The following is a 13,486-nucleotide window of genomic DNA, read 5'->3' as shown; positions in this document are numbered from 1 at the left end:
CTAAAGCAGATAAAATTTTCCCTTTTTTTCTGTAGAAAGAATTTTCTGTGGTAACTAGAAGTTACTTCTAAGCAGACCTGGAAAACACTCAAGGACAGAGGTTTCAAAGTTGCCTTGTGAGACAGTTACACTCCCTCTTTAGACTACTACATCAGTGGCCCAAAGGTGTGATAAACTCAGGAGTGGTCAGCCTCCTAAGGATTTCATCAGGAAAGATGGAGAGGAGCTGATACAGCAGAAGGAACTCGAATTCCATCTTAACTCTGGGATGTAGTTCCACATTTCTAGAGAGCTCCATTAACATTATGAGAATGGAGAATACAGAATAAAATCGTTGCAGTTTTGGGTCCTATTTTCTAGAAATTATTTTTTTGTAATAAATTAGTTCTTGCAGGCAAAACACTACCAGCTCCCTGCTGTGTTTTGAACTATGTCTCAAAGGCATCAAAAGTGGCATAAAACTTTTGCCCTTTATTCCTCCCGTTCTCTTGGGCCAGGTCATTTTGCATTTAACTTGTTCTAGGATGCTTCAGTGTTTATTAGACTGATGAAAAATACCTACTTCAGGATACAAAAATATCTGAAGAGCAATCACACAGAATCGTCCTGACAGAAGCCAGGTGATCAATTCACTCTACTGAACAGCCTCCCCTTTAGCACTGACAGAGCACGGATGTTTGGACATGTCATAACTGTACTTCAATTTGACATGCACCTTTGTGACCAGCTTGATGTGTCCATGGTGGAAGGACAGAAAGACATGGGATAGCACTTTGATCTCTGAGATGGCTTCCAGGAGTTTTCCAGGAGGTGCTGTGTAAAAGAGAATTAGGATGTCCTAATTCTAAGGCATCTCCAGAAAACTGAGAGTTACTTGTAGATGACAGACACCTGTATTTTTGACCCACTGCAATGTAGCAGAACTTCTCTATCACATTTACACATACAATTAATGGAAGTGTGGTAAAGACGCACAAAACTTACATAGTCATGAAAGGCTTTTGCTTCACTTGAATGTTCACATGTTTCTCGTCTTTCTGGAGCTGCACAGTAGAGATCCCAAAACACACTGCAAGTTAAGAAGTTACAGAGATGGTGAGAAAATCATTGTAACACTCGTGGATTTTACGGTGCACGCACACCACACCTGCATGGTCACATATAGAAACTGACACATCACCTCCTTGCCAAGCAATAAAAACACTTACCTCTGTGAAATAATTTAGCTACTAAACACCTATGACCGATCAAGTAGACAGGTGTTCAGGGACCCCACCTTTGCTGAAGTGTTGGGCCCAGGGGGTGATAGTAAAGGGTGTTACATCTGGCTGGTGGTCAGTCACTAGTGGGGTTCCCCAGCGCTCCACCTTAGGCCCAGTTCTTTTTTTATGGTTTCATAAACAACATGGACACAGGACTAGAGGGTGTCTTAAGTAAATTTGCAGATCACACCAAACTGGGAGGAGTTGTTGACTCCGTTGACGGTGGAGAAGCCTTACAGAGAGACCTGGACACATTAGAGACCTGGGTAATCACCAACCACATGAAGTTCAACAAGGGCAAATGCCGGATTCTGCACCTGGGAAGGGACAACCCTGGCTGCACATCCAGCCTGGGGGATCAGGGCCAGCCATGCTGAGAGGGATTTGAGGGTCTTGATTGACAGCAAGTTACTCATGAGCCAGAAGTGTGCCCAGGCAGCCAGGAGGGACAACCATACCAGGGCACAACCAGACGGTCCAGGGAGGGGACTGTTCCACTCTGCACTGTGCTGGGACAGCCTGACCTCGAGTGCTGGGTGCAGTTTTGGGCACCACAGTACAAGAGGGACACGCAATTACTGGAGAGTGTCCAGAGGAGGGTAACGATGATGGGGAAAGGGGAGGGGAAGCCTTACGAGGAGAAGCTCAAGTCCCTGGGTTTGTACAGCCTGGAGAAGAGGAGGCTGAAAGGAGACCTCATTGCAGTCTGTGGCTTCCTGCTGAAGGGGAAGCAAAGGGGCAGGAACTGATCCCCCTTCTTTGGTGACCAGTGACAGAATGCAAGGGAATGCCATGAAGCTGTAACAGGGGAGGTTTAGGTTGGATGTTAGAAAGAGGTTCTTTACAGAGAGGGTGGTCAGGCACTGGAACAGGCTTCCCAGGGAGGTGGTCACAGCACCAAGCTTGGCTGAGTTCAAGAAGCATCTGGACGAATCATTCAGTCCCATGCTCTGACTTGGCTGGCCCTGTGTGGAGCCAGGAGTTGGACTCCATGATTCTTATAGGCCTCTTCCAACTCAGGATATTCTGTGATTCTATGATTCTAGGTCCTGCTATCTGATTCTCTGAGGCAAGCAATGCTGAATTCCTTAGAAAGCAGCCTTATACATAAGGTTGAAAGGTATAAAGCATACTACTGAAGCTCTCTGCCTTTAACCCCACCACCCCTCTGGCAACTGCCACACCATTAAGTTCCATAAAGCTTGGGAAGGGTCTGATTTGTAATAACACAGAAAGGCAAGAAACTGGAAAGAAAAGTGGGAGTTCTTACAACGTTCAGTACTGTGCTTTTAACTTAAGTTCACAAAGAAGCAGGTATATGGATGAGAGCAGGAGACAGATGAGTATGTTCTTGGGTTAAGAAGAGTGAAAGTAAAATAGCCTTAACTTCCCAACCCCCTCCAAAGAGAGTTGTGCACAAGTCATTCTAACACAAGGTTTCTGGAATAAAATGTGTATACTAGAGCAATTAAAAGGATAAAATTTGTTATAGCTTCATAGAATTTCTTAATCCTCTGTAACTTAGTCCAGCACCCTAATATGAAATTCTGGGGAAAATTTGAGAACTCTGCTGCAGACGATTAAAATTAAGGATAATGCAGACATCCGTGATATAACAAACACCTTCTCCTTGCCAGGCTTCCATCACACAGCAAAAAGCTACGAAATAACAGTCAGTGAAGAATATGCCACCTTCCACGTACCTGCATGAATCATTTGGGGGGGGGTTGTGTTTCAACTGGACCACTTTAAAACTTGTAAAATCTTGTATTCCTTACAGCAGGACATCTTCTCTGTACTTTGCATTCTTTCAAGTACCAGTATATTGCATATATTCTCATCATGTGACAGCTAATAAGTTCCATGGCTAAACAGCAGTGACTAAGAGCACTCTTTCCTCCTCGTGAACTTTATAGAGACTCTGTCTCTGCACACCAGTTTATAAAAGCAAATGGTATCATGCATAAAAAAAAAAATTACAAGTCATCCCTGTGTCTAACCCTGTTCTGAGCTGAGAGAAAATGCTGCAAATGCAGACACTGCAGCACCAAGCACAATCTAATGCACGCTGCCTCCCAGAAAGGCTGTGATCTTGGGATCAGCTAATTACCTTCATACGCTATTCCTGTGACTAGAATGTGGACTGAAGACTGAGGAAGCTCATATCTGTATGGAGATCTATAGATCACATTTATATTCGCCATACAGATGTTATATGCTGGGTTTTTTTACTGTATATGTTTTATATGCTTTTAGGGTATGTAGAATGGTCTCTTAAATGAACAATTTACTTGAAAATGATGAAGAAAGAAATGCAGGCCACCTTCTTTCAAAGATGCTTTCTTATCAACGCGTTATGCAATATTTCTTTTCCTACATCTAATACCTGTATCTTTCTCTATGTTTAATTTTCTTTCTTTCTTTCATTCCTTAACAAGAAAATGATTCTTGATCCTCATCTTCACAGCTCTTTTATGAAGTTCACCTGAATTTCTTGCCTCCAGCTGCTGGAACTAGCAATTGACATAGTATAAAAAATCAGAGGAAAAGAAAATTGATACTCACCACCACCAGGAATGCAAGAATCCTGGGGGCTCCCCCAGTGTGATGTTTTTTTCCCATCTTATCTAAAAGAAAACAATAAAAATGGAGGCATACATTTTTGTGATCATTGTGACTAAAGCATATCACATAATTCAAGCAAGATAGCAAAAAGAGAAGGAAGAAAAGATTTTGTAGTTATGAATAGCTTTATCATAATCAATCTGGGTGTCATATTACTTACTTTATTACACTTATTAATACAGCTGATACTTAAAATTAGCTTTTCTTTTTCCAGTAAAGCGCATGTTAGGTTTTGTGGGTTGGTTCTTTTTATTTTAGATTACGAATAACACTTTATTAATGGCATATTTTGTATCACTCCACCACTTAAACGTGCATTATTATAAGGTAAAGTGCATGACTAAAATACATATATGTTTTGGGGTTTTTTTTAAACATTAGTATTAAAAAGTGCCCTGAAAATATTTTCCAGTTTTCCCTGGGTGCCAGAGGACACAGAACTGCTGTTACTGGTTCAGCAGGTGGCAGTCTTCCCTCCGCATCCAAAGCCAGCCAGTGTTTCATAATCCTCACCGAGTGCTTTGCTGTTGGAGGTTGTGTGGAAATACAGCGGCAGCAGAGTTATAACCCAGTTTCCTGCTGCTCAGTGAAAATGGAAAGCTGGTTTGACTTGGGTTGCCTGTGCTGGCAGCCTCTCCTGAACCGAGCTATACTGGCTGTAACTTCTCTGCTACTTAGGAAGCCTGGCTTGTTTAACCCTGTTTTCAGAGCAAATGCAGTTCAGGAACTCTCACCCTTGACCTCACACCCTTCTGGTTGATGAGTGAACCCATAAGACAACATAATGCACAGTGACAGCCTTCTGTCTCTCTTCAGTTCTTCCCAAATGATGTGTCTTGACTATGATCACACAGCCCTTTTATTAAAGTCACAGTCATTAGTTTGCCCTTAACTACAAAAGGTAATAGTTTGGACTTTATAGTAAGTTAGCCTGTGTAACTAACTGCTGAAGGAGCTCTGTTGCAAATAGCTGGAGGTCCTGCAGTAATCCACACACCACCGTACAGAACGTCTCACGTTAAAACTGGGTGGAAACCAGGGCGTTGCATGTACTCCAGATTCCTCCAGTTACAGCAGCACACAGCATTATTTCCTGTCCAATTTTGTTTAAAAAAATTGTTTAAACACAGACTATATTCTGCTCTAGCGACAGAAGCCATGGCAGATAAAAAAATGATTATTTTAATGAGATGCTTAGAACAGCCTTAGTGTGAAAGGTATTTAAAGCTTACTATAAAAGGTAGCTGTAGTGTTCAAACTGCAAGAGGCACTGGTAAAGCTGGTGTTTTCCAAAAGACACTAAAACTTTCTCAAGCCCAACGTGATTTCCACATCCAACACAGAAGAAATTTAAATGCATACAAGTTCTGTCAATAGCTTGCAGAAGAATACACAGTTCATGTTCTTTGGACTCATGCGAGCTAATTTAGTGTAATTTTGATATATCAATACATTATTTTTTTTTAAAATTGCTATTTTAAAATCCTTTTTAGAAGGTAACCTTGAGGCACTCACTTCTGTCAGGAAGTTGGCAGCACAAACCAACGGCGTGCTGCTTAACCCCACCGTCACCACATAACAATAGTTAATATATAAAAAGCCCCTCTAAAAAAGCTCCTGCTTAAGCACTGGCAGATAAAATATCATAGCAATGAAAAACACACAAAAGCCAAAGGTACTATGAAGGCACTACACACTCTTCAAATACACTCTCAGGCTTGATTGCTTCTCACAGGCTCTGTGAATGGCTTGGAAGGATTTGTTTTAGTCACCGGGAAGACTTCTGAGAAGTTTCAAAAGCAACATAATGAAGAGGTGCAATGTACAACCAAAACAAAATAAAAAATGATCCTGATGCTGGAAAATCATTCGCTTAGGAGCAAAAAATTATGTCTCTTTAGAAAGACCTATATCTAAGCAGAGAATTCATGCTGTTGAAAGCAGGGCTTGAAGAGGAAATTACCCAATTCACAGGTGTTAATGCTGGTACTTTTTAGAAGGACATACTGCAAATTGAGAAATGTATTCAGAGGAGCCCAAAGTGAATGCAGAAGTTTGTAGCCTGCTTGAAGGGATATTGCTGTGTTTCCCAAGAAATACCTACTTCTGTCTCACATGGCAGACATCAGTTTGCCTGATGACAGAGACTTAAAAATAAAGAAATATTAATTTTAGAAAAATGTCCTCATTATAAGCTGATTAAGCTTATAACCGGTGATTAATTAATTGGGAAATGCTCACCTTCCTGGTCCAGCCAAGTAATGCAATTACTCCTCAAAGGCTAGAACCTAACTTCAATGACAGAAAATACATGGGATAAGGACAAGTTGTCCAAGGAAAATGAAGCAGCTGGCAGACCAAAGGAAAAGGTTCTGGAGCAGAACAGCTTCTTCTGTTTCAGAAATGCATGTACCCCATCTCAATAGCTCTATTCAGCCCTTGCAAACACTGACATAGGGTTTAGGTGAAAGTTAGTTATGCTAGCCCCTTGCTGTTTTGCTCATTGTATAATGAATTGGTGTCAAACAGCTGCTGGGTTACTTCAACCCTATGAAGAAGTTAAACACGCATGGTGTCCACTTATCTCTTACATAGGCACTATGGATGGAGATACACAAGGTTGGTGTGAGAAGCAGCTGAAGGAGAGAGCCTTATGACAGCAAGATGGCCCTGTTTTGGCTAAAGAATTCCGATTGAATTGATAGATGGTTTCTACAGAGAATCTTTGGTGCCCAAAGTGAGACCTTTTGCTTCATTACCTATGAAATTATTATTAAAGTTGACACCCCTAAATATGATGATCAAAAAGCAGTACATGCTAAACATATATGCCTACAGTACTTAACTGTCCCCTCAAATCATGTTCAATGTCACCTCTGGGATGGGACAGCTAAGGTTGGGGTGTAAAGGGTACTGAGGTGGTACCCCTGGGGGGAGAGAAGAGACTGAAGACCCAGAAGGGGAGTACGATGGCCTGTGATCCTTCTCCTCCATCCAAGACTGGGATGCCTTCTTGCTAAGCACTGCCCCTTCACCTCCTGGTAAATAATACCTGGGATAGAGTTTTTCTGGCTCTGCAGTAAGTGCATCTATCAACATCAATTCCATTTTTTTTTCAATAAATTCTCTGGTTTAATTTTAGGAAACTGTCTCAGTCAAAGTCCTTAGGGGGCTCTGACAGGTAAGCGATGACTCTGCTATGTGGCCGTTTTATCCTTTAGACACAAACCAGTGACCAAGTCTGGGACTTTTTCTGACTTTGTTCCATTGCTCTCAGCCACATTCACTGGCAGGGGAGTAGAGAGGGCACTGAGCCCAAACAGCTGTGTTTTTCACAGAGGGACCAAACCAGTACACATTTCCTCCGATGTCACCTGGGTGTCTCCTACACCCAAAGTACTCTCACAACAAGCTATCTGCAACAGGGCCACTGCTTGTCAACAGCCATGAGCTAGAAAAGGATAGAATATACAGACACTTGTTCCACTACATAAATTCACCAGAAGCCTTTTTTGTGCTTCTCTCCACTGATATCTTTTGTTTGATCCCATATGCCAATATTCACTTCTTAACAAAACCAGCTGACGCACATGGGGTGCAGATTTGGGGTAGAGCTATTTGTGGTTTACAGACCAGGACTGAACAAGCTTTACAGTGTTAAGACCTGCCTACTACACTACCAACTACTATTTTTTTTCTGCAGCTTTTACCACTTGCCATTTAATTTGTGCATTTTAGTTTACTTTCTCCAAGAAGCATTAGTGTGGTTTTCTCAATCTGAACCTGTCCATCCAAATACAATGTCTTCCAAGTTGCTCTGTATCAGTGGTAACTGCCCCTGGTTCCAACATACAGCTATTCACAAGTATTGTCAGCATTGTATTTATTCTGCACTGCTAATGAATGAGCTAAATAAACTCACAGCTTTGTGTGAAATCTAAGAGATACGTCATACCAACTCTATACATTATTATTTGTGACTACCCTGAGTTTACCATCTTTTGGCTGTCATCAGTCTTAATTGGAAAGACTTGATGTATATTCTTGTATTACAGTCATTCAGACCTGAGAGTTTCTCCATAACCCAAGACTGAATTACTCTCAGAAGCGATGTTTCAAGACATTGGGTTTAATGTTTTCTAGAAATTCAGATGTCATACCAGTTATACTTCTGCCAACTGCTCATTTTGCAAATGTATCATAAAACCGAAATGATCAAAAAGAATCTTGTGTAGCGTATTATTTATAAATAACAGCTGTTTGGTGAAAGCCATGATGATCATCTCCATTACATTCTTTCTTATTTTTCCATTGTTTTACTGGAGAAAAAATATTGCCAAAACCATATGATAATACTACAATTCCACCCCTTTTCCTCATCTCTCCTACATGAATTTACTTTAAAGACCACAAATAATGTTCTCGGTTCTTATCCTCCATTCTCCAACTCCAAAATGTCATCACCATTAATAGTAATTTTATTAGCTTTTGGGGAAGTATCAGTTGAAACAGCAAACATTCCTAGTACAATGTCTTGCCTGATTTTTCTCCGCTTCTGTTCTCTATTCAACTATTATTATCCCAAATGTTCTTGTCAAAGAAAGATTAAAACCAGTAATAAATCCAAAAGACGTCAATATGTTTGACGTACAGGTATTTCTGTCTCTCAGAGTAAATGCAAAATGCTAAGGAGGCATAATTTACTTTAGTCCTCAAAAGACGTATACAAAGTCTTAGAAAGACCATGAAAAAATAATAACTACTGTGTAAAGCAAAAAATTGCATTAGCAGTTGAAAGTGCTTAAGGAACAGGACCTACATGCTTGGAGCCATAGTTGGGTTTGCCAGATGAAAAGAAGTGAAGTGGTTAGAAACATGGCAGGAGTACACAGGGAGATAGATCAGCAGTGCTTGAGAGAATGAGGACTGCATGTGTGTGATGACAGTGTGTAAAACACACGATTTGCTATGTGTTTTGGTAGGGTACATCATTCACAGTATCAACAGTAAATCAGTAGTCATCAAAAAAGAGCACCGTTGATGCACTCTCCAACATGTGCATTTATTACAGAAAACAGGTTGATCTTTCCCCAGCCAACCCCAGAATGGGGATAACAAATGACAGCAAAAACAGTCATGCAAAGGCAGGTTAAATGGCATGGCAAACTGGTTCCTGCAGAATCAGAAATCTGTGCTGGTCAATGTAAACAGAAATTCCAGGCTGTCTCTGCTGCTCGTTCTAGACCAATGTATATTCATTTCACCTGGAAAGCTGTGTGAGGGAAGAAGAGGATGGGGGAAACATACCTCCGATAAAAACGTCTGGGCTGATTTCTGCGCTCCTACATGGAGCAGATATTCATATACGTACAGTGCTAATCTGAAAAATAAACAAAAAGGAAAATATTTAGTATTTTGCCTTCGTTTGTACCTCTTCAGAAACAAAGGAGTATCAGAAACTTGTAACTCTTGTTGCCTTTCACCAGCCACTACAAGCCGAACATCTCAAATGTATTATCTACACCAAAACTTTTGAACTAGGCACAATGGTCAGTCGGAGCAGAGATATTTAAAATAGTGATTCAATGAATATTATTAACCCCCCCCCAATTACATAATGTCATCATTTTTAATAACTGGACAAGCTCCCAGCAAGTTAACAAATGACCTACTGCTGCTCTGTCTTTGTCCACCCTGTATCATCCTTACTGTAAACATGCTATAGACGTACAGAAATACCACTTCCTCTTCCAGGTAGGGTTTTTTTTTTTCACATGTGGACTATGTCAAGATCTTAACACACTTGAAAAACAGCCTATGTTTATTTGAAGAACATGCAAACTTCGAGCACCCATCCCTGGCACGGATGCAGTACAACCACATCTCTTAACGAAGTGCAAACAGACTGTGAGACTCATTCAGACTTACGCATCTAGGAGCTCTGATGACACAGAGCTAGAAGGCTCCTGAAGAAGCAGCTTTCCCAATAGCAATAGTCCCACCCAGGCACATCTCCAAGTCCAAAAAGCTGGAGTAAGGATCTCACTGCAGAAAGAGGACTCATTCCCTGAATGACTATCCATCACAACCTGGGATGGGAAGCCCTGTTCAACTGCCCAAGAGCCAGGGACAGGTAACAACCACCTATTTCTACCAATATAAGCTACACAGGCTAGATTTGAGTTTAAAAAAGAGTAAACTTCTTCAGCTGATTTTCAGAGAGGCTCCCATCTGTCTGCATGTATAAAGTCTTTCAAAATGGAATCTTGTTTAAACGAATGATTTCATAATAATGTGTGGAAATGGTCTATAAAACATTTCAGCCCAAGTAAAAGGAAAACAAAGTCAGGCTGCGTGACTTTTAAATTTGCTAGCTGAACTGTTTTAAGAAGTAAAATGTATTTGCATGCACTTTGTGACACTAAGCTATTCTTACTTGAAACACTTTACTATTCCTATTAGAAAATACATCGTTTGACTAAACAAAATACAGAGGCAGAGAATATCTATTTTCCTATTACTATTCAAAACGTTATGCAATATTAGATGAGATAACTGTCATCATGGCACTGACAGAGTAGTAATTATCACAGTAACCTATGAAATGTGAAATGTTAAAATCAAGGAGAGGCATTCCATAAAAATGGTTTTCATAAGTTGTTTACACTTGGTGTACCCAACATACACAGTACTTTACTCTCCAAAAGCAAAAAACTTACTTTTCCCCTGAAATTAAAAAGAAAAAAAATTACTTCAAACATGTGACTGGGTTTAGTTCAAACCTTGAGAAGGGTCATATCCGCAAAATTTTATTTCCAGTATTTTACAAAACAGTCACTTGTTAGCCTGTATTTTGCCATATTATCATGCAGAACTCTGTGCTAAACAGAAAGCTCTGGATTCTTCTGATGGAACACAAGATGACTGATCCAGCACTCAGCTGTGAAGCAGCTCATGGAGGACACAGTGATATTCCTCTGCAAGTACTATGGAAAGACAGCAGATCACATACTCTCTAGTTTCTCATTCCAAAAGCACAACTGCATCTGTCCAAAAGAACTTACATCTTGTTGACTCAATCCTTCCCAGTTCAACCATCATTCAATTTTTAAGCAATAAATGGCTGTAGACAAAATCTGAGGTGTAAGACGTAAAAAGGCAGAGAGGAAGCACGTTCTACACCAGCTGAGACAACCTGAATTACCCAGTAACGCTTTAAAGCATCTCATTTGTCTTCCAAGATTCCCTTTTCTGTTCTTATCAAAACATGAAGCCTGCAGTCCAGATAAAAGGATTTGTGCGATCACATCCTTTCCACCCAGCAAAAGAAAGTGAAACAGCACGAAACCCAGGAGTTTATTGCAGGCACTCCACCTTCATAAGTCTGCCATCTGTTGAAAGCTTTAGCAAACACTGCACCATGATACACAAATTGACAGCACAATACTTTAATATCAAGGCAGATGCATGAGTCTTATCTCAGGACTCACGGAGCCTACCTGCAAAACACAGCACACACAGCACAAGTCAACATCATTAGGCCATGGCCATCTTCACTGGTCCAAAAACCCCCAACGCGGCGAAGAAGACAACCCTAAAACTTCGATGCTCTCAAGGGGACTGCCTGGCTCCTTGCACAGGGGACCACCTTCCACCCACAGATATAAGACAGAAGGCACAACACAAAATAACCTGATTGTGTCTCATTAGATCTAAATCAGTGGCCCACCCCTAGTTATTACGCTGTCAGGAAGTCTTTACAGAAGTTAACAACGTTATAGCTTCATTCAGAAATAAATGCATTTACTAGAGAGATACTAATGTTTTACTGCATTAGCTGCAGCTGTGGTACTTGCAGGAAAAGGATCAATGGAAACGAATGCTCTTGAGGAAATAGAGCAAAAATTAAAATCCCAAAAGATACAACACTGTGTAACCAGCAGGACTACCAGATACATGAACTTTAACTACGGAATAAAACCAGAGTAAGACTAAAATTAGGCTACAGTCCAAGTGTGTAAAATTAACAAATGAATAAACTAATTAACATCTCAGCAGAAGACTGAAAGAAATAGCAAGCACTGCCCCTGTACTTGGCATTGGTGAGGCCGCACCTCAAGTGCTGTGTCCAGTTCTGGGCTCCTCACTACAAGAAGGGCATCGAGGTCCTGGAGCGTGAACAGAGAAGGGCAACCAGGCTGGGGAAGGCGCTGGAAAAAGTTATCAGGGCCTGAAACAGGCTGCCCAGAGAGGTGGTTGAGTCACCATCCCTGGATGTGTTTAGAAGATGGATAGATGAGGTACTTAGGGATATGGTTTAGCATAGGATGGGAATGGTTGGACTTGATGATCTTAAAGGTCTTTTCCAAACTTGTGATTCTGTGAGATTCACAGAATCCCAGAACATTAGGGGATTGAAAGGGACCTCTGGAGATCATGTAGTCCAACCTCCTGCAAAATAAATATCTAAAGGGCAGTTGTCAAGAGCCACACTCTTCTCAGTTGTGCCCAGTAACAGGGCAAGGCGCAACAGGCACGAGCTGGAGCACCCAAATATCAATCTGAACATGGAAGAAAAAAACTGTGAGGGTAACAGAGAACTGGGACAGGCTGTCCAGAGAGGGCGTGGAGTCTCCTTCCATGAAGATATTCAAGACATGATCCTGTGCAACTGCTCTAGATGATGGGCTCCAACAGTAAAGGACTCTGGCTTGAGCAGGCATTTTAAAAGACAGTTTTTACTCATTAAAGTGGTGTGAGAAACCACGTAGAAGCAACAAGAAGACATATGTTAAATTTTCACATTTGCATCCTTGTTGACATCCCATGAGTAATGTGAGGAATAAATATTTCCAATCAGTGACAACACTTAAGTGTTTTTTGTTACAGACCTGCCATGGGCCAGAGTTCCTCCCTCCTTATCAAGACAATTAGATATCATATTCATCTATGGCCTGATCATAGGCACTCTACTTTAAAAGAAATAATAATAATAATAAAACCACTTTTGCCTAGCTAGTGAAAAATTGGGCGTACCAGGAAGATGTTCATCTTACCTGCTTTTCATATCTAACTTAGTCTGCACAGCAAGCTTCACTGACTACTTGTAGGGTACTCAATTGGCAGTTCAGGCAAACGTGTCTACATGAGGACTCAAGTCACTATCACAAAGGCTTTCACAGAATCCCAGAAAGGTTGGATTGGAAGGGACCTCAAAGTTCCAACCCCCTGCCCTGGGCAGAGACACCCTTCAATAGCTCAGGTTGCCAAAAGCCCCATCCAACCTGGCCTTGAACCCTGCCAAGGAAGGGGCACTCTAAGGGAAGCTTTTCTTCTTTACATCTAATCTAAACCTACTGACTTTCAGTTAGAACCCATTCCCCCTGGTCCTATCACTACAGTCCCTGATGAACAGCCCCTCTCCAGCTTTCCTACAGGTCCCTTCAGGTACTGGAAGACTGCTGTAAGGTCTCCCCAGAGCCTTTTCTTCTCCAGGCTGAACAAGCCCAACTTTCTCAGCCTGTCCTTGCAGGGGAGGTGATCCATCCCTCTAATCATCTTTGTGGGCTCTTCCAGCCTCAATCCAACAGTTCCATGTC

The 13,486-nt window shown here is 41.3% G+C and overlaps 1 protein-coding gene across 27 annotated transcripts in view; it reads right to left on the bottom strand.

The window, feature by feature from the left end:
• The window catches only part of SSBP2 (single stranded DNA binding protein 2), a gene marked incomplete at both ends in the record, with an annotated part of 189,938 nt that overhangs the window by 133,841 nt on the left and 42,611 nt on the right, over positions 1–13,486 (bottom strand). For 24 of the 27 annotated variants that reach the window (XM_084278810.1, XM_084278803.1, XM_084278819.1 and 21 more), the window contains 3 exons: positions 985–1,069; positions 3,828–3,889; positions 9,195–9,267. In XM_084278810.1, coding sequence (XP_084134936.1) covers positions 985–1,069; positions 3,828–3,889; positions 9,195–9,267 — 220 coding nt within the window. The remainder of the gene's footprint in view (positions 1–984; positions 1,070–3,827; positions 3,890–9,194; positions 9,268–13,486) is intronic. The other 3 variants (XM_084278813.1, XM_084278817.1, XM_084278818.1) reach the window with 1 other exon arrangement.

The sequence above is a fragment of the Gallinula chloropus genome (assembly GCF_964237585.1).
Source record: "Gallinula chloropus genome assembly, chromosome: Z".
Classification (NCBI taxonomy): domain Eukaryota; kingdom Metazoa; phylum Chordata; class Aves; order Gruiformes; family Rallidae; genus Gallinula; species Gallinula chloropus.
This window is presented reverse-complemented; position numbering and strand designations above follow the sequence as displayed.